The sequence below is a fragment of the Hoplias malabaricus genome, chromosome 3 (assembly GCF_029633855.1).
Source record: "Hoplias malabaricus isolate fHopMal1 chromosome 3, fHopMal1.hap1, whole genome shotgun sequence".
Taxonomy (NCBI): Eukaryota; Metazoa; Chordata; class Actinopteri; order Characiformes; family Erythrinidae; genus Hoplias; species Hoplias malabaricus.
This window is the reverse complement of record NC_089802.1, coordinates 32,424,604-32,446,621: the sequence shown is the minus strand read 5'-3', so window position 1 is coordinate 32,446,621 and position 22,018 is coordinate 32,424,604. Positions and strand designations below refer to the sequence as shown.

The window sequence follows — 22,018 nt, the reverse complement described above, 5'->3', positions numbered from 1 at the left end:
CATGCAGCAAGTTAATGTTGAGTCTCTGGCCGTGTCCCAATCTGCACACTGCTGCAGAGAATAGAGAATAGTATGAAAGTATAGCTAACAGCCTTAGCAGTGCTTTCTGCCGTGTAGTCCGTAAAGTTCTATAGTATGTTGTTTGGGACAAAGGCTCACTGTCTAACATTAATGTTAATCAAATGTTGTTCCACATCATTATAAATACAGTGTTTCACTGCATTATCTACTTAGGAATCAGCTTATAGCTAGCTAATATTTTAGCTAGCTAATATCAAACTAACTCCTACGACCTTGGGTTTAGCCATGAGGTGGTGCCTGTGTAGCATGTGGAGGAGGCACGGCCTGAATTCACAGTGACATCTCCAGAACATTGAAGCCTCTCTTCACACATGGGCTCACTAGGACATTACCCGGACCCTAGGGGGCTGGCAGGGTATAGTCATGGTAAAGACATTTGCGTTCACACATACAGCTCTTCCGAGTAAAATGCAGAAAATTGTGGGTTAGCATGCATGGGCGAGAGGGGGTCATGTCTTTCTGTAGGTAAGGGGACAGCTGTGGCCTAAATGGAACAGAACTGGGGTGTGGAGTGAATGAACAGCAGTCCCTATGGCTGAGCTGCCCTTGAGCATAGCACCTAACAGCTCCACAGGCACTGGGATGTGTACCCGCTGCTCAGTGTGTGCGTTAGTGTGTTTTCTCACTGCCCCTAGGGCACTACTGTGTGTGTCTGTGTGTACCACAGATGAGTTGAATGGAGAAACACAATTTTGTTGTATCTCTGTGAAATGACAGAAAACACAGAGAAGGCTTAAAGAGTAATGTCAAACACAAACACAAAGCAGCGTCTGTAATTTAGACAATCACATTAAGAGAATGAAGCGCGAAAGGGTGCAGAAGAAGGCAAAGGGCGCTTGTTGGAGAGTGTTCACAGTGTGTACAGTGTGTGTATGTTTTTTAAAGTTGTGTATTTTAAGGAGTAACCTGCTTGAACATAGAACCCTTTTACTCCTGCAGGTCTCTATACAAAGATCCCTCTGTGCTGACGTTCCACCCACACCCACTCAACTTCAGCCTACACACACACACACACAAATTATACACCCAGAAGTTTGCAGACACCTGCTTATGCAGCATTTATGTTTGAAATGAAGTCTATTAATTTGTACTTTGCCCACTTTGCCTCTGGAGAACTGCTGTGAGGGTTTGATGGTATTCAGCCATGGCAGCATTAAGGAGTTCTGGATCAAAGACAACACTCCAACTCTTTCCAGACGTACTAGGGCTCCAGGGTGTTTCGTACTATTTGTCAGTGCTTTTCTGTGGAGAGTGGACACCTGTGTCAGAGATGGGAACACCTCAGGGTAACATATGAATCAAGTTAAATACCTTTTATTATACATCAAATGTACCCATAACATCAGCTGATGATTATATCATCAAATAAAAAATGTAAATATTATATTATAATAAATATAGCTGCAATATACAGTCTGTAAAAGTAAAAGCAAAGTTAAAAACCTTGTGTGGAGGTTTTCTGGATATATTTATTAGGGTTTATTTAGCTTTTGAGAAGATATAGACATCATATATGGGTAGTTTGTTACTCAGACTTGTTCACTTTCACAGTCCTCGTGACCTAAATCACGCTTTCAGAAATGGGTTAGCCATTTGGTAGGTGACCGATGGGTGTTTTTTAGGGGTGACCCGAGCACCGTTCCAGTTGAGAAAGACCCTGCTGTTGTAGATGTTGTAGCACATAGCGGGGAGGAGGTGCCGGGGCTGGGGCTGACCCTCCAGCATCTGGACAGGATTGACACCAGAGCACTGCAGCAGCTGTCACTGGCACAGTCTGGTAATGAGGAAACAAATTAGCGACTTGCGAAGAGCCGTGGATTATGTTGAAAACAAGTGAAACCAACAGAAGCAGGGAGGATCTTAATTTTGCGACAAGTAGAATATTGTCCATCAAGGTTAAACCTTGAGTTTTAAATAAGAAGTTGTTTTTTTAACGGCCTTCTCCTTAAAGTTTTGTCGATGCTTGCCCTCCCCCACATGTCCTCTACTGTTGGTTTGGCAAAGCTGTTGCAAGAGATGGCAACACATCTTTTACACAAGTTTACAGCATGCTAGAAGCTTGTTTGGATATAAACAATATATCAGCAAATGTTCAACATCTTTGTGAAGTGACCGAACGTCCAGCGTCCAACACAAAGTCCTAAACCTACCTTTTATTGGAGGAAATAGGAAGTAAACATATCCATTTCAGAGAAATATTTTCCAACATCAGGCAGCCATAAACCATAAATAATTCAAGACGAATGACTAAGGGCTTGTTGTGTAAGTGGTCTTATGGCCAGTGAAGCAGAGAGAAGGGAAAGACACCTTTTATGGACCTTTTATAGATTTAGAAAATCTATGAAAGGCTTTGTCTGTATTGGATGCACTGAGCTCTCTAGGTCGTGTTTTACCTTAAAATAACAGCTTCAAAATATTTTGTGGTGCTCCGCTGATCTGTGACAGGAAGAATAGAGCTTCTGTCTGTGCTACTCCGGGCTCAGCACTGCAGAAACTGCTATATAACCTTTGGAGGAGGGTAGGATATGGTGCTCTCTTTGCTTGCTCTTGCCCTTAAATATCTTTGGAGTTCTGGTTACATCACCACGATCTAGTGGAAAGGGCACAAAATATTAACAATATTGGGACATTTCACTTTGCGCTCACATCACCTTGACTCCATGACACTGTTTAAAAATGATCCAATTAAACTGATCATTTCAGTATTTTGAATATAAAATAATGTGGTAAAAAAAAAGCTAAACTCATTCTTCACCTTGCCAACGGACTTCAGTGCTTCCTCACCTTGCTCATATTTTTAAGCCACCTCCACTAAATTTGGGCTTAGAATTGGGTTGTGTGTGTGTGTGTGTGTGTGTCACTATAAAGGAGCAAGAGAAGCAAAGGGGAGAAGCGAGGGTTAATTGACGAGGGAGCAGGAGCTGCAGGGAGCAGTTGATGGAGGAGAAGTTGATAATTAGCTCAGGGACCGACTCGGCAGAAGTTTCCCTCTGTTCCCTCTCCAGCTGAAGCAGTGTGGCGTCCCCCCGGGAGCTGAAACAGTTTGACACCGTTTTGGAAGTGGACCAAGCACCAGGAGATGCTCCAGCGCTTCACTCTTCTAAAACATTCACACTGTCTTTCTCTTCATTACACCACTATTGCAAATGCCTTGCACTGAAATAGGGAGGGGATGAATGTACTCATTTCCAACTTGTACTTCATGTCCACAGTTCACTCATTCATTCGTTATCTGTAACCGCCTATCCAGTTCAGGGTCGCGGTGGGTCCGGGGCCCACCCGGAATCACTCACAGTTACAGACACTTTTGAGTCGTCAATCCACCTGCCAATGTGTTTTTTGGACTGTGGGAGGAAACCAGAGCACCCGGAGGAAACCTACATGGACACAGGGAGAACACACCACACTCCTCACAGACAGTTACCCAGAGGAAACCCATGCAGACACAGGGAGAACACACCACACTCCTCACAGACAGTTACCCAGAGGAAACCCATGCAGACACAGGGAGAACACACCACACTCCTCACAGACAGTTACCCAGAGGAAACCCATGCAGACACAGGGAGAACACACCACACCCTGGAGCTGTGTGACTGTGACACTAACCTGCTGCACACATTATATAAAGTTTGTGTATTTGCCTTAAAATGACAGCTTCAAAATCTGTGATGCTGCTCTGACCTGTAATGGGGAGAACAGGGCCTCCGTTCTTGCTCCTCCCTCTCTCCCTCCCTCCCTCTCTCCCTCCCCCTCCACCTCCCAAAGGTTTTCAGGACAGTGCTGTAAATGTGAATTACACTCTGTAACTAAAGGGGGAGCCCAGGAGCAAAAAATACCAGATCTTACCTAGTGTTGCTTTGAGGGAGAAAATGAAGTACACGTTAAGTGTTAAACGAGGCTGGAATTTTCTCCATTTCTTTCATCCAAAACATTTTTATAATTTTGTCACCGCTTTTAAAGACAGTATGAATGCTTCTTTGATGTGATTTCACAGCCTATTTTTTCTTTTTCTTTTCTCACATTTTTAAGTAAGATTTGCAGCACAAAAAATAGTATTAAACCTGAATATTCTTACTATTTACCAAAGCAGACTAGGCCGCTGCACACACATACGCACTCACATAAACACACACACACACACACACACACTTTACAACACCAAACATTAACCGCAGATTTTCACTTATTCCACCCACACAAGCACACACACATATTCACACACATTTTCCAGGTGGAACGGCATTGACCCCTCCCCCTCAGAGCAGTATAATGCAGTCAATTACACCCATCTCCCACAAGATTATGGCCAATTACATGCAAATCCACTCCTTGGAAAGCGTGCAAAACACTGGAGCCGAATCACTGGTCAAGATGATGGAGGGGTATAGAGCAGAGGAGAAAGAGAGAGAGAGGGATGAGTGGATGAGAATAGATGGGGTCACCTGTCATAAGTCGAAGGTTAAGATTTGTTGCCATGGAAACAGATGGCTCCAAATGTAATAGTTTTATTCCAGCACCTCATCCACCTACAGTTTGAGAGCCGTGAGTCAGTAAAGTGTAAAATCCGTCCACTCGTCAAAGAGGCAGAGGTAACAATGTGGACTTTTGAGGGCGCTCACTGTTTTGAACAATGGGAAAGTGGCTATTGCTGGGACGACTAGAGGCCTAGATTTTTGTAGTAAACAGTAGGAATTAGGAATATACTGCATGTGAGGTGTATTGCTGTTTTCAGTTTTGAAGTTAAGATAGAATTAAATATGCAATGATTTAAGTGTTAAAACCTCTTAAAAAAGGGGTGGCACGGTGGCGCAACAGGTAGTGGTTTCTCCCTGTTTGGTGTATTCTGCCTGTGTCCGCGTGGGTTTCCTCCGGGTGCTCCGGTTTCCTCCCACAGTCCAAAAACACAAGTTGGTAGTTGGATTGGCGACTCAGAAGTGTCTGTAGGTGTGAATATATGAGTGTATGTTGGCCTGTGAAGGACTGGCGCCACCTCCAGGGTATTTTCCTGCCTTGCGCCCAGTGATTCCGGGTAGGCTCCGGACCCACCGTGACCCTGAACTGGATAAGCGCTTACAGACAATGAATGAATGAATTTTAAAAACGAAACAGTTAACTATTTCCCTCAGTGTAAAGTTTTCAACCGCTGCCCTATCGTCCTGTACCAACACACCAATATTAACAGCCCCCCTTTGGAATTAAATATGTTTTAATAAGATGTAGTCGTTAGAGTGTCATTATGTTCATAGCACAGGCAACATCCACATCACTTTGATCGGATACACTCTGGTCCTCACGAAAGATGACAAATGAGATGGAGAGCGTAGGCACTGCAGGGTAGATTCAAGTATGTCTTTTTTAAAAGTGTTTCTACACACACTGTCACATTCTCTCAGCTCCACTGACCACACAAGAGCACTTTGTAGTTCTACAATTAAAAAAACTAATCACTGTTGCTCTGCATACTTTGTTTGCCCCCTTTCACCCTGTTCCTCAATGGTCACAACTCCCACAGGACCACCACAGAGCAGGTATGATTCGGGTGGTGGATCATTCTCAGCGCTGCAGTGACTCTGACTTGGTGGTGGTGTGTTAGTGTGTGTTATGAGTGGATCAGACACAGCAGTGATGCTGGAGTTTTAAACACACTGTGGCCACTCTGTGAGACACTCCTCCCTTGCTGGTCCACCTTGTAGATGTAAAGTTGCTGCACAGTGTGTGTCAGTCTTCTTCTAGTCCTTCATCAGTGACACAGGACGCTGTCGGCTGGATGTTTTTGGTCGGTGGACTATTCTCAGTCCAGCAGTGACACTGAGGGGTTTAAAAACACCAGCAGCACTGCTGTGTCTGATCCACTCACACCAGCACAACACACACTAACACACCACCACCACATCAATCACTGCAGCCCTGAGAATGATCCACCATGAAAATCATATCTGCTCTGTGAAAGGGGGAGCAAACCAAGTATGCGGAGCAACAGCTAGACTACAGTTTGTAGTTAAAGAATTACAAAGTGGTCAGTGGAATTGAGAGAATGGACAGTGAGTGTGGAAAGACGGAGGTTGTCATAATGTCACGGTTGATCAGTGTACATACAGTGTACATATGTTTCAATAAGAAAAAATAAGGGTTTTTCTACACATTTTCAATATTTCAGTAAACATTATTTACAGCATCTGTCACTGACTGACGTTCATTACAGAGAGCCGCGTTCGTTTCAAAATATTAATACTGACAAAAAGCCAAGACGTCTATGTTTGAGGGTGATGCCATGTTTCGGGTTTGTTCTTGGCAGTTTATATCGTTCAGATCCATATCAGAAACATATCGTATCAGACACTATTTCGAGGATCAGAATCAGAGCTCATATGTCGAGAAAAGTCTGGATCTGTGCTTCCCTAGGGTCTAGACATAATGCTCAAATCTTGTTCTAATACTTTACACATTGCAGGCCTTTTGTAGTCTGTTCCGTTCATAAGCATGTCGTAGTTAGTGGGTAAAGCTGCTGCAGTCCTTCATCTTTCAGATGCACCCACTCTTTGGCTACTCTTTATTTCAGAGATCAGAGAGACACTCTAAAAACTCCAGTACCAAATCAATCAGCTTGTTCATTTCATTTAATGAAGGCCCGAGAGACAGGGTCTTGTGTATTACTCAGATGTAATGTGTGTGTGTGCTTATATATGAATATAATTATGTGCGAGTGAGCTCTAAAAGAGGAGCGCCACTTGGAGACAGGTGTTCCTCTCTCATTAGGCTTGGTAATCAGGTGGGATTAAGGCTTGGGTGAGTACAAGTCTGATGGAAAACGTTTTAGATTACACTGCAAAGCCCCTCGCTCACATCTCTGCTCCCTAAACACAAATGTCACACACACACACGCTCACTATGGCAGTATGTGCATGTATGTGTAGTGTTACAGTACGTACTCAGTGTGGCACTTGACATTAGTTTTGTATATGACCTGTTAGTGTCTTCACAGCTCTGTTACAATTATTACATTAAGGTTTGTTGTCCTACAGTGAGGTTGTACGTATGCAAAAGCTTGGACAGATTTGATCAGATGACACGTCCTCTACAGAAATCTTATAAACAGTTTGTTCTCTCACACACCCACTCAATCATTAATTCACATTTAAAAATTCATTCATTCATTCATTATCTGTAACCCTTATCCAATTCAGGGTCGCGGTGGGTCCAGAGCCTACCTGGAATCATTGGGTGCAAGGCAGGAATACACCCTGAAGGGGGTGCCAGTCCTTCACAGTGCAACACAGACACACACACACACACACACACACCCTCGGACACTTTTGAGTCACCAATCCACCTACCAACGTGTGTTTTTGGACTGTGGGAGGAAACCGGAGCACCTGGAGGAAACCCACACGGACACTGGGAGAACACACCAAACTCCTCACAGACAGTCACCCGGAGCGGGAATCGAACCCACAACCTCCAGGTCCCTGGAGCTGTGTGACTGTAACACTACCTGCTGCGCCACCGTGCCGCCCCACATTTAAAGCTGCACTACGTATTTTTTTACATTTGGGGAATTGTCGACCTCTGTGGCAGAAATATATAAGTGCGTGAAATGTGCGGAAGCACATTTTGTGACTTGGGTTGTGCTGCGTTCTATTTTATAAAGTAAAGTTCTATAAAATGTGCCCTGCTGATAATCACACTGCTGTCATAATAACATCTGGGATTATGTACATGTACGTCTGGGATGATTAGCAATTTTTGAAAAATATGCTTAATCTGACGTGAATTTAGACACCAACAACAGTGGAGAGCTCAATACACTTAGAAATTCTGCTACATTTGCAAAATGCATTGTCTGAATTGCTTAGACTTTCCCACCTGGACATTAGCGATATCTTGGACTCCAAGGTCTTGGATTTCCAGGTCTTGCCAGGGACGTGAGGCCACTCTCACACTGCCGCAGAGGCAAAAGCACTGATTATTTTAGCATGTCAGAGGAGAGTGCAAACTACCCAGGTCTGTCACATCAGTCGTCCAGCACCATGGGCAATGATGGGAGAGTTTAACCATCCTACCAAGCTGAGAAATGATCTGAACTCAAACTTGTGATCACCTGGTGATTTGAATTTATTTTCTGAATGAAGTTAATGACTTCACTCCCTAACATTTCTCCTTCATACATGCCATAGTTCCGCTGCTCAGCAGAGAGAATGTGTAGGCAACACTGAAGAGAAGTACAATGCTGTAAATCATGAGTCATAACACTACACGTTATGTAAGTTAACAAATCACCGTTAGAAAAATATGGTTCTCATAACTATTTATGGCAGTTCCCAAACTGGAGGAGACAAGAGTGAAAAAGAACAGTGCGATGACAAATGCAGGGCTTTGGATGAGTAATAAAAGAGAAGGAGACATGATGGAGGGATTGAAGGTGGATGGAGAGATGGAGGGGACGGTTTCTGGGGCAGGCTGTACTGGCGGGGGAGTTTGATTGACGGTTCATCAACAGGGGCCCAGTGTGGAACCACTTAATCAGTGGAACCGAAGAGCTACCAGTGCCAACACACACACACACACTTAGACGTTTGATTTCATCTTGTTCTGTCACAAGGACAATCACGTTAAAATGGCTGAAGAATACTGTTGACTAATGCCGGATTGATTCATCGTTAGGCCGATAAAATCAGCCAATATTAACCCTATGTTTACATTAGAAGGTGACAGAGCCACAGATGACATTCTCTATGAGGGTTGTGTAGCTGCGACTTGGCAACAAGGGACAGTTTTCTTAATTTTATGCAAATGAATAACAATACGGAGATACAACAAAATGAACTGATTGGGGCTGACAGTTCCCAGCCTTGTCTCTTTGAAATTATAGTTAAATCCTATTCTCTAAAATGAGGTGCCCAGATGATGAAAGACAGCTCAGAATGACGGTTTAAATTTTCCCTATTAATTATGATGCATTTTTTGCTATGTACACAGGCAATTCAAATAAAAAGAGAGTGGAAGCTGGACTCTGTGAACATTTACAGGAGACACCAGAGCCTGTAAATGTACATTCAGTCATTATTGGAAGGTTTGCAGACCTTTATTATTATTATTATAATTTTTTTTTTAAGGATATGGGATTAACGTGTTTTACTAGTAAATATCTCTCTCTCTCTCTCTCTCTCTCTCTCTCTCTCTGTTAAAATATTAATATGCTGTAAAATATTTTGGCAAAACGTTTCTAAGCCTCCTCAAGCTCCTTCTGATTCAAACACGGCCTCCTGGGAAATGCTGCCGTATATTAAATCTTCTAACCCACTGATTCTTAACTCCAGTTTTTGTGTCCAGCAGTTTCTCGTTTTCCATGTCCCAGTACAGCTGATCCAGCTCATCAGCTCGAGACCTCAGTGGCCTGGATTACATGTCCTGAAGCAGGGACTTTATGTTGGACAGGTCCCCAGGACCAGTTAAGAACCACTGTCGTAACCTCCCTGACATCTCACTTCGTCACAGACATTTTCCTTCACTCAGCATATGGTGTTCCACAGGGGTATGTTGTAGGAACCATCCTAATTCTAAACCTGAACAAATCTGGTGTTACTCACAAAGGGTAGACGTTTCTTCGGTGGTCTTTATGATTGACCCTGATTTAAGGGCCATATTTTGTGTCCAGAAGAAACAAGTATCCCAAGTAACTTTGGTTTTTGGAACACTTTTTTTTAAATATCTCTTGAAGTTGGCAAAAAAAAATAGAAATCAAAATGAATCATTTTTGCATAGCACAATATGGATATTTTTGTGCAGCTCCAGCACTGAACAAAAGAAACTAAATTTGGATTCCAGATGCAATTTGCAGAACTATTCTTTATTTTCCATTTGGAGGTAATATTTCTATGTGGTATTTGAAAATGTGAAAAATCACTATATAAACTATTTTGGCTTCTTATATTTTTCATGGTATTAAAACTACATTTAAGACAGTTATTTTCTTTCAGATTAGTAGCAGGACTTGTCTGCATTTTTGGTTTAAGCCACGCATTGTCATAGCTTTATTTTTACTAGCTGACAGAGGCCAATACGAACATTCAGCTTCACCAAACTTCCTCCACCAAGTTAAAGTCATTGTCAGTGTGACTTTCAGGGTGACCTGTCAAATCCCTTTAAATTGTATTTAATATATGTGCAGTTTTTTTTTGTCTGTGTGTGTGTGTGTGTGTGTGTGTGTGTGTGCATTGTGTATGGCCCTACCAGATGGCCTGGGACAGAAGGACAGAGTACATATATAGCCCTTGGTCACAGTGGACCCACAAAAGTGCAATACATTCCCTTTCTCCTCTTTCCTCTATTTTTCTATCCCTCCATCCCCTGACTACTTCATATTACATCTCAGTAAATTGGTAGTTGTTTGGTTACTAGGGTGTATTGATATTTGAGGACCCATTCCAGGATTCGTAATGTTCCAGTACAGGATATTAGATAAGTTATACAGGCATTTTAACAGCATGCTAAAAGTTTGGTTATGTTAACAGGTAAAGAAACATGGCTGCTGAGCTGCTCTTGTTGAATGTGCTTGAGACTATGATACAAGAAACAGTGTTACAGTGTACAAATCACGGCTTTGGGTCCCAGAAAAACATCTTCATACCACTCTCACACCCTCAGGGCAATCTAACAATAACCACCATTTTGTGTCAAATTAAAAATGGCCACTAGATATGCAGGGTTTTAAGCTGAGTTATTTACTATTTAATCTGTAAATGGAATATTACACTTAATCTTACAAGCCTACTTCTCCTATCTTTCAGTCACCACACCCCTGAATTCACTTCTCAGTGTTTTTTTTTTTATCTCTCTAAGGTTGAATCTGACCTATTTAACCAACATGACATTATTTTCATTCACTCATTCATTGTCTGTAAGCCCTTATCCAGTTCAGGGTCGCGGTGAGTCCGGAGCTTACCCGGAATCACTGGGCACAAGGCCGGAACTATCCCCGAACACACACACATTTGAGTCACCAATCCACCTACCAAAGCATGCTTTTGGACCGTGGGTGGAAACCAAAGCACCTGGAGGAAACCCATGCGGACACAGGGAGAACACACCAAACTCCTCACAGTCACCCGGAGGAAACCCACGCAGACACAGAGAGAACACACCACACTCCTCACAGACAGTCACCCGGAGGAAACCCACGCAGACACGGAGAACACACCACACTCCTCACAGACAGTCACCCGGAGGAAACCCACGCAGACACGGAGAACACACCACACTCCTCACAGACATTCACCCGGAGGAAACCCACGCAGACACAGGGAGAACACACCACACTCCGCACAGACAGTCACCTTGAGGAAACCCACGCAGACACAGGGAGAACACACCACACTCATCACAGACAGTCACCCGGAGGAAACCCACGCAGACACAGAGAGAACACACAACACTCCTCACAGACAGTCACCCGGAGGAAACCCACGCAGACACAGGGAGAACACACCACACTCCTCACAGACAGTCACCCGGAGGAAACCCACGCAGACACAGGGAGAACACACCATACTCCTCACAGACAGTCACCCGGAGGAAACCCACGCAGACACAGGGAGAACACACCACACTCCTCACAGACAGTCACCCGGAGGAAACACACGCGGACACAGGGAGAATACACCACACTCCTCACAGACAGTCACCCGGAGCGGGACTCGAACCCAGAACTCTAAGGACCCACTACCTGCTGCGCCACCGTGTCACCCACATTAATTTATTTGACTGTTTTAATTATATATTTATATTATGTCCACATGTGTGTGTGAGGTGAGTGTGCGATGCCCTGTGATGGACTGGCATGCCATCCAGGATGTGTTCCTGACTTGCATCCAGTGATTCTAGATTGTCTCAGGAAGCACTGCGACCTTGAACAGGATGAAATGGTTACAGAAAATGAATAAATGTATGCTTTATTCATGTCTGGGGCACTGAGCTGTGATTCAAATCTCAATAGCCAATGGGGATACACCATTGGAAAAGCACCCAAGGCTGAGGTTTGTGTCAGAATGGCAACCAAAAAGTCAGGCAGCGCAAACGAGAGAGCTGGTCAGTATTTGAATGGCTATGACCAACTAAATGATTCAAATTAAAGAATGCATTATTCGTCAGATTTGTTGGATCAGGTTCAGCGCAGTGTGTGAAGTGAATAAAAATCCTTGTAGCCAAAGTTTCTGAAGGCAGTTATTAAATGTGACACTAGTCTTTGTGTGTTTGTGTCATGAGTGTTGTGTTATATTTTTTTGCCATAATACATTAGCAAATCGAAAATGCTGTCTTGCACTGATTATGCCTCAGCTATGACCTTGGTTTGACTGGACCCTCTCCATTCAATCCTCTTCTCTTTGCTGGAAGCTGTCCAAGTGCTTTTTAGATAATGAGGTGGTAGTCTTCTTTCACTGTTGTAAACCATACCCTCTCTTTAAAATACCAGCACCTACCACTCACACTCAGTGTTTGACACTTGTTTGCAATGTTGGACCAAGAGGTTTAAGTGGCTTAAAATAGTCGAGCGGAACAGCCTGTCACTTAAAGATTCTGCTGTCTGTCACTGCCGTTACTTCATGGTCAGTAATTAAAGGATGAGTTCACTATTTTTGGACCAGTGTCTGTCCTTTTGGAGAGTATACTGTTGTTTTACAGTAGACACGGTTATTTCATTGATTGGGGCCGTACTCTGTTTTTCAAATGGGAGAAAATAATTGATACAACCAATTGACTCCCATTGTTTTTGGGATATGACGCTGAATCAGTGGATAGAGCTCCAACGCATTAAGCCCAAGACTAAAAGGAATAATAAAATGCATGGTGTTCATATTCCACAAGATTAATCTTTCTGGTGAGACCAAATTTTAAATTAATTATATATTGTGGAAATTTTGGGCAAGACTCCTAATGCTGTAATTAACAGGCACTCCAAAGCAACTCAGGATTTCAGCACCTGTAAGCAAACTTAATAACTAGTCCCAATCAGACACCTTAATTTGGTTTCGGACACTCTATAACATACCATCCATCCATCCATTATCTGTAACCGCTTATCCAATTTAGGGTTGCGGGGGGTCCAGAGCCTACCTGGAATCATTGGGCGCAAGGCGGGAATACACCCTGGAGGGGACGCCAGTCCTTCACAGGGCAACACAGACACACACACATTCACTCACACACTCACACCTACGGACACTTTGGAGTTGCCAATCCACCTGCAACGTGTGTTTTTGGACTGTGGGAGGAAACCGGAGCACCCGGAGGAAACCCACGCGGACACGGGGAGAACACACCAACTCCTCACAGACTCTATAACATACCAATATCTTTTAAAATGGACATGAGGACAGTGCTGTGCTTTGACCTAATTTTTGTTCAAAACAACTGCACAAACCAATTGCTTGAGATAAGATTTAACATAACCAGCCTGCAATAGGAAGGGGACGAGGGAAATCAAATGAAAAAAATGTGTTTCCAGTAGAGCTCGACACCAAATATTCGTCTGTTTGGATATATGTTCCTTGGGTAGGTATTTGTATTTTAATTTTGAGATTTTGATATTAGATTATTAAAAAAATAGTATTTAAATATATTCTACTGATAAAGGCTACGCCACCAATCCACCCATATTCAGGCTTGTCATCATAAAAGTCCTTGTACAGATGAAACTATGGTGACACCAAAATTCATTTTTTTAGCTTCACGCCTCGAATTAGACCACCTTCATAAAGCTCTGCTTAACCCAGGCACACACACTGTCATTACTGCTCACTGTCTGGCACGAGGGATGGACTGACTGAGGCGGACACACACGCTAATAACACAGACTTTATTTTACAAAAGGAACAACGAAACAGACTTGGACTAGAAACACACACAATAACACTACTAGACTTGGGGAATCCGACAAGTAGGAGAACGAGTACGGGAAACAGATGCACGAAACAAAACAAAGAACAAATGAACGCCGACAGGAAGTGAGGGAAGAGGACTTAAATACACGAACAGACTAGACACACCTGACACAGATAACGAGGGAAAATGACAAGGAGGCGGAACAAAGGCGGAGACATGGACAATAACAGACAGACAGAGCCACACGGCAGGGGAAAACAAACAAGAAAGGGCCAGGATGTGACAGACGCCCCCTCCAAGACGCGCAACTCCTGGAGCGCGAAAAACTAGACTCCCCAGGAGCTGGCGCAGGAGGGGTCAGGAGAAACAAAACAAAAATGAAACCACAATACTCAGGACAAGACAGGAAATAGAGCTGGGAATAAGGGACTCGATTTAAATGGACACTGGACAAAATTAGAAACAGGAGACGGGACTCGTGACAAGACAGGGTGCTGGAACTTAGACTGGACACTGAACGGGGACTGAAATTCATTCATTCATTCATTATCTGTAACCGCTTATCCAGGTCGTGGCGGGTCCAGAGCCTACCTGGAATCACTGGGCGCAAGGCGGGAATACACCCTGGAGGGGGCGCCAGTCCTTCACAGGGTGACACACACTCACACATTCACACACACACTCACACATTCACACCTACTGACATTTTTGAGTCACCAATCCACCTACCAACGTTTGTTTTTGGACCGTGGGAGGAAACCAGAGCACCCGGAGGAAACCCACGCAGACACAGAGAGAACACACCACACTCCTCACAGACAGTCACCCGAAGGAAACCCATGCAGACACAGAGAGAACACACCACACTCCTCACAGACAGTCACCCGGAGGAAACCCATGCAGACACAGGGAGAACACACCACACTCCTCACAGACAGTCACCCAGAGCGGGACTCGAACCCACAACCTCCCTGGAGCAGTGTGACTGCGACACTAGCAGCTGCACAACCGTGCCGCCCTCCAGTCTGAAATTGTGTTTGTAAATTGCACTCAATCCTACAGTAAGTAGGGTACAACAAACGTGCTCTAGTAGATAGCGGATATCCATAATACACAACATTGTTTGGAAAAAACCTGAATTCAGTCCCTTATAATAGTGCACTATATAGTGAGTAATGTAGGGAATAGTGAGTAGGGAGAGGTATTGAACAGATCTGGTTGTCCTCATCAGATAAACATCACTTAAACTTTATCTTTGGCAGACAGTAGAAAATCAAGCTTTAATCTCACTTCAGATCTGAATAAATCAACAGCTGTTGTTGCGAGGAGAACAACATGGACACAAAGGAAATAAACACAAAAAAGTTGTTGTACTTTTCCACTGTTGTACCCCAGTGTATCCAAGACCCGAATGTGATTGGGATTACATGTGCCTTGAGAATTAGAAAATTAAACCAACTTCTAAATCTGAACTTTAGAGCTATGTAAAAGTATCCCCATGGATTTCTTGAAAAATCTGGACATCAAAAACTGTTTGCAACAGTTTCTGCACTCCCATTTCTGAACAGAACTGATGGACAAGCTACAATAACTATGATTAATGAAGTGATGGAGTAATGACATCTGTGGATGTTTGTGTGTGTGTGTATGCTTCAAAGGCTAAGCACTTGTGAAAGCCTACTGACAAGGCAACTGCTCCCATCACCTCATTCATCACACAGCTGATGGTCCTGTGTGTGTGTTGCACATGAGTGTGTTCCTGGTTTTTGTTCATAGTGTTCATGGAAATGCTCCTATCTGTCTAGACAGACTGTTAACAGATCTGCATCTCTGCATCAGTCAGTATAAACGCTGTTTGATCTAATCATTACGACCTTCAAAAGGGATTTCAGGCCCATGGAAATAGCAGTTATAGATAGAATATATGAGCATGTGTATTATAAATATCATATATACAGTCAAGAATTCCAGCTCTTTCGTGATTGTAGCCTCTCGTTTTCATACAACTACGTTTTGCCCTGTTGTGAGGGGAACTGGAGTTCTCCACTGTTTTTGTTTTTGTTAGTTTACTGCTCATTTATTCGTCCAACACTCCTACAAAATTACTGGAAAATGATCCTTTAGCTTTGCTACAGTACCTTTGTTTCAGACTGGAACTATGGAGAGTTTGAAGGGTCAGACTTGGAGAGTATTTTAGTAACACTCTATGATTATTGCGCCTATAACACTATGTAAATAGTATAATAAAGTATATATTATTATATATACTAGTATATAAACAAGAGCAAAGATAAACTAGGCAAGCCTAGTTTTGCCTGACTGCCATTAGCCATATAGCCATTATCACAGATGTGTTTCTGGACAGGAAAGCCCAAAATACATACCCTTGTCATTGGAAGGACTTGAGAAGCTTTGGTGCTTCATATGAATGCCTTTGTTTACATGTGTTTTGTGTTATGTGATTGTGTTGTACAGAAAGGTCTCCCCACCACTTCCCTTTACAATATTTCAGGCAAAGACACAAACTCACATGAAATAAGACAAATTCAGCAGTCCTCCTCTCTGTATGATATAATACTTGTGTAAATGTTGCCGAGTTCAGAGACGTCCTGCTGAACTTGTGAACTAACCAACGGCGAGCTGAGGCTCTGGGCAATGCACATGGTGTCACGCTAAACACAGCCCCAGAAACACACACAAACAGAGCGTGTTCCTATTAATTCCTATTAATCAGCCACGGTTCAAGCTGAAAACCCTACTGTTCGTTGATTCCAGTTAGGAAAGAATATTTCTGGTTTGTGAACCAGTTTATGTCGGTGGAAACATGCTGAACAGTTCCAAATTTAGTTCATGAACTTCATGAATATGGCTGAACTAACAACAGATGGTGTAGTAGCACCACCTTCAGTTCTCTTTGTGAAATACAGCTGAACTAACAGTCGTCAGTCAGTCAATAAGTGAAAATGCCTCTTCTAGGCTGAGCCCGGTAAGTGGTCTGGCAAAAAAGTATCTCACATGTCATTTCACATTGAACAACTCTAAAAGATTTTGTTTATTTCTCAATAATTTAATCATGCAAAATATTTAATATATCTTTAATCCTTTAAAGGGAATGTCTACAATTGTGGGGAAACGCAGTTCTAGGCTCCCTATCTTTTAAAGTGGAACAGTGCATTTGAGGGGGGAAAAACGACTGTGGCTTGTATGTGGCTGAAGTTCACTGTTTGAATTACCACAGAAACTCATTTGTAACTTGAGCTGTTCAGTTTTGTAGCACTAGCGGTACCGCAGTTAGCCGTCTGTTTAGAGACATTTCCACCTTACGGAATCTGGAAACAGCACAAAACATTTTTACCCATCTATAGAGCAGAGCAACATCCTTATCTCAGTTCATACTTTTCAACGTTTGGAGTTCTCTCCCTCGTCTAAAAACACTCCAGATGCCTCTGCCATGAGCAGAGAGAGAGAGAGAGAAAGCCTAGCACACCGGACCAAGATTGTTTTTTTTTTTCTAAACATTTACAGACACTGGGGATTTGTAAATGTAAAAGTAAAAGTGTTTTTTTATTACAATTGTGAAGTTTGCCTTGAAATCGTTAAACTTGATGGGCACAGAGGCAGTCTGCTCAAGCCTAGCAATCAATGCAGTCTATTCAGCCAGACACTGACTGAGTTCAGAGAGAGAGAGAGAGTATGTATTATTTTCATATCTTTTTCAGCCTGCTTGTTACAATGATGTGTGTTAAAGTAACCAGTGTTGTGCTGTGTTTAGGGACTTCTAGCCAAAACTGCAGAGTAATGTAAAATGTAAAGTGTGCGTGTGTGTGTGTGTGTGTGTGTGTGAGTGAATGGTTGCAGACACCATTCTGGAGCTCAGCCAGAATAGACCAGTCAACCCAAGGTAGATAAACACACACTCACATCATTTACATTTCAAATCAGCGATTGTGTCAATAATATCAGCAGATTCAAAAAGATAATAGCAATAAATGAGAAACTCTCTCAATTAATACATCAGCATTACTTACCTTTCCGTGTTCTGTCTTTGTTTTTGTTTTTTGTGTTGTATTTATTTAGGATATTTTGTTTTCCAATTCCAGTGGGTGAATATATTTTTGCTAAATGTTTACAGCTCTTTGAAGGGGTGAAACTGCATTATTTTGGTATTATATTATCATTTTAAAGACATAAAATGGTCTTACAATTTCAATAATATTGTTTATCGCAATTATATCTGGGACTATATATTGGACACAAAAAAAAGCTATCGTTGGCCTCAACTGTTAAAGCCAACTGCTGCTCTTTTTTAAAATTAGTGCTAAAACACAGTCACTGGGCAGTTCAACACACTTGGAGGAGACCCTAACTCCTGCACTGGCTCCTGTCTCCCCTGAGACAGAGGGGGAATAAGGCCAGTTGTACTCTCTAAGATACCCCAGTCTCACCCACTACCTCTCAGTATTGTAAACAAAATTTAGAGCATCTCAGAAGAATGATTGCAGAAGTATTGAGGTATTTCACACTTGAACAGTCAGCGTACTGACTCACCTTCTTTGTAAAGGTCTCTCTCTGTGTGTGTGTGTGTGTGTGTGTGTGAGAGAGAGAGAGAGAGAAAGAGAGAGAGAGATGTCGATAGCTGAGCTACTCGTTAATCCCTAAATCTGTCATGTCTTTGTGAAATATAGTTTACTTAATGGAAAAGCGTATCTGAGAAGCAGCTCAGAAGAAAGTGTAATATGACTCAGTCATCTATTTACATCTTTATCCTCCATCACTTTCGCTCTCCCTCTGTCCCTCCCAGTCAATGGAAGGACAATGACAACACTCAGTCAAAACACCAAGTTTAGATGGTACATGGAGTGACTAATTCACAAAATTTTCCTGAAAAATCACTCAACACAAAAATATAGCTTAGCATCCATAATGTGTTTGTAAATTAAAGAGAAGAAACAGCCACGGATGCATGCCACAGCTTTGTAAAGAAGTGAAGTTACTCAGCGTTATCTAATTTATTATTTCAAATCAGTTCATGTTAAATATAAAATGCAGATCAATAACTGAAGCCTGCGGAGGTAAAAAATGGAAAAAGATGTTGTGATAAGATCATATCACGCAGCTGTAATTTCTCTTGATAGCTCTCACTCTCTTCACTCTCTTTGCGGACAGTGTGTTGTGGTTACGCTGACGTCTGCTTTCATCCCTAATTATATGAAATTAATTGGTTGATCTCCTCAGTAAACTTGTGTGTCATTGACACCGGGTCATTTATATTTACTATGTGTGTGTGTGTGTGTGTGTGTGTGTGTGCACCAGGGATATATCACACTGTGGGGACCAAAACCTCTTCCTTTTGTGGCCAGCTTTAACCTATAACTAAAATTTATTAGTAAAACAAAATTTTTTTGCCTGGTTAAGGGTAAGGTTAGGGTGAGGATGGGTTTAACATAAGGACATGGTTAGAGCAGTGGTTCCCATTTTGTCTCACATCCCAGTGCATCACACATAGTCTATTGCTTCCAACCTCCACTTGAATTTCTTTTCCACGGTGCAATTCATACAAAGCTGCAGGAAGCGCTGGATGGTTTTCATTCAGAAGCTCCACATCTTTTAAGGTGGAATGGTAAGAAGCCCACTGTAGCTTGTACGTGGCTGAAGTTGAATTATGTATAAGATTTTATTCACTGTTCCAACCCAGGCTGTTTAGTTTTGTAGCACTTTTAGTCTGGGTGCACTAGCACTTTAGTTTATTTTCATGTAAAGTTAGAGGTCGGAGGCTATTCCACCTTATGTAATGCATCTGAAACTATATAAGTCAAAGTCAAACTCATCCCTTTTCAAGCTTTTCAACATTTCCACCGTGCCACCACCTCAATTCCATTTCTCAGCCATGGCTAGGCACATCAGCAGTTTCTTTCCTATTTACAGAGCCACTGCTGCGTCCCAACCTGCAAACAAACTGGAGAGCTAGATAACGATGTGGAAACATTCTCTGAATTCATTCATTGATTCATTATCTGTAAGCGCTTATCCAGTTCAGGGTCCAGAGCCTACCTGGAATCATTGGGCACAAGGCAGGAACACACCCTGGAGGGGGCGCTAGTCCTTCACAGGGCAACACACACATTCACTCACACATTCACACCTACGGACACTTTTTGAGTCGCCAATCCACCTACCAACATGTGTTGTTGGACTGTGGGAGGAAACTGGAGCACCCCTGGTTTCCCCTGGGGATCAATAAAGTATCTATCTATCTATCCATCTATCCATCCATCCATCCATCCATCCATCCATCAATCACCCGGAGACACGGGGAGAACACACCAACATTAAAGAATGTTTATACTCAGCGTACCCCTTTGAATAAGACAACTGTGCAGTCAGTGCTCTCCTCCAAGTGTGTTGGGGCTCCAATAGCAGCTTGAAAACATGTGATGGAGTTTCACCTGCCTCAGAGGAAGCATGGGCCAACCTTTATCCCCAGCTTGGGTGCATCATGTGATCTAGTAAACAAGTGGAACTGGCAATGGCTTAATTTGGGGAGAAGTCTAGGTCGGAAAAAGCCAGACATTTTTTGTATGAGAAAATATATTTTAAATAGGTCTTAAGACATTCTGGACTGAATGTTTCTCACTTTAAAGCAGTGACTGAGATTCATTTTAGCATCTTCACAGTGTGTTTCCGGAGGGACATCCAAAGCAGAATTACTTTCTAGGAAAAGAGTTTTCCAATAAAAGCAGTGAGGGCAGTGGTCAAACCCAGGCACTTTTCCTTAGCTGGGTTTTAAATAGGCATTTATTGGCCTGTATACACTAGACACAGTGTGCTGCTGTAAATCGCTGGCACGATCAATGAGCTGCGAACACATGCTGGCACACAATAACACAGACAATACACACATATGCTATTTTGGAGCAGCTCCTGACTAAAGCTTTCCACAGTGAAAGGGTTTGGCATTTATTGACTCCCTTTCATCTACATCTGTATGCTCCGATACATATATTTTTATTTTTTATCTGTACTTACCCACTTTCTGTGGTACTTAGGATACTCCATTAAACCAGCTGACCCTTCACTTAGAGCCTACAGCTTCTTAAGGTCTTTGTCCATAACCTCGAACACCAGCAGTGGATTAGCCAGTGGATACACTGTGTGTTAGCGAACCAGTGACACCAAGCAATGATTGAAGAGATGGATTTTATGTGTTTTTCATAAAATCCTATAAAAATGAGGGTTCTTGAAGTGTTTTTAAAGGCGATAATTCAGATTAAAATCCAATACACTTTTTTAAAGGATGTTTCCTCACCATTTGGTAGCTCTCTGGTCTGTTGGAGCTCTTTGTGTGTCGCTGGAGGACAATGCAGAGACATCCAAACCTTGAAAATCATGAAAAGAGCTGAGTATGTTGCTCTATTTCTGCTCCTTAGATAGGTAATATTGACTTATTTTTGCTGTTTCAAGTGTATTACTTAATTTACGGTGGAACTGACTCAGGCCACTAACTTTGCCACTAATTCTAGGAAAATAAACACATACCGAAACAGCTTGAGTTACAAATGAGATTCTCTGGTAATTTAAACAGAAGTACAGTCGGCTTCTTACTCAAACATACTATTCCACCTTAAAAGGTGGACAGTCACCCGGAGGAGTTTGTTGTGTTCTCCCCGTGTCTGCGTGGGTTTCCTCCGGGTGACTGTCTGTGAGGAGTGAGGTGTGTTCTCCCTGTGTCTGCGTGGGTTTCCTCCGGGTGACTGTCTGTGAGGAGTGTGGTGTGTTCTCTATGTGTCTGCGTGGGTTTCCTCCAGGTGACTGTCTGTGAGGAGTGTGGTGTGTTCTCCCCGTGTCTGCGTGGGTTTCCTCCGGGTGACTGTTTGTGAGGAGTGAGGTGTGTTCTCCCTGTGTCTGTGTGGGTTTCCTCCGGGTGACTGTCTGTGAGGAGTGTGGTGTGTTCTCCCTGTGTTTGTGTGGGTTTCCTCTGGGTGACTGTCTGTGAGGAGTGTGGTGTGTTCTCTCTGTGTCTGCGTGGGTTTCCTCTGGGTGACTGTCTGTGAGGAGT

General features: G+C 42.8%; 1 protein-coding gene across 4 annotated transcripts in view; it reads left to right on the top strand.

Moving 5' to 3' along the window:
* The window catches only part of LOC136692366 (zinc finger protein 385C-like), a 104,921-nt gene that overhangs the window by 5,785 nt on the left and 77,118 nt on the right, over positions 1 to 22,018 (top strand). The window contains exon 2 of one of the 4 annotated variants that reach the window (XM_066665704.1): positions 9,061 to 9,154. The exons of the other annotated variants lie outside the window; for them this stretch is intronic. Within the exon in view, the coding sequence (XP_066521801.1) occupies positions 9,130 to 9,154 (25 nt within the window). The 5' untranslated portion in view covers positions 9,061 to 9,129. The remainder of the gene's footprint in view (positions 1 to 9,060; positions 9,155 to 22,018) is intronic. 4 annotated transcript variants of the gene reach the window in all.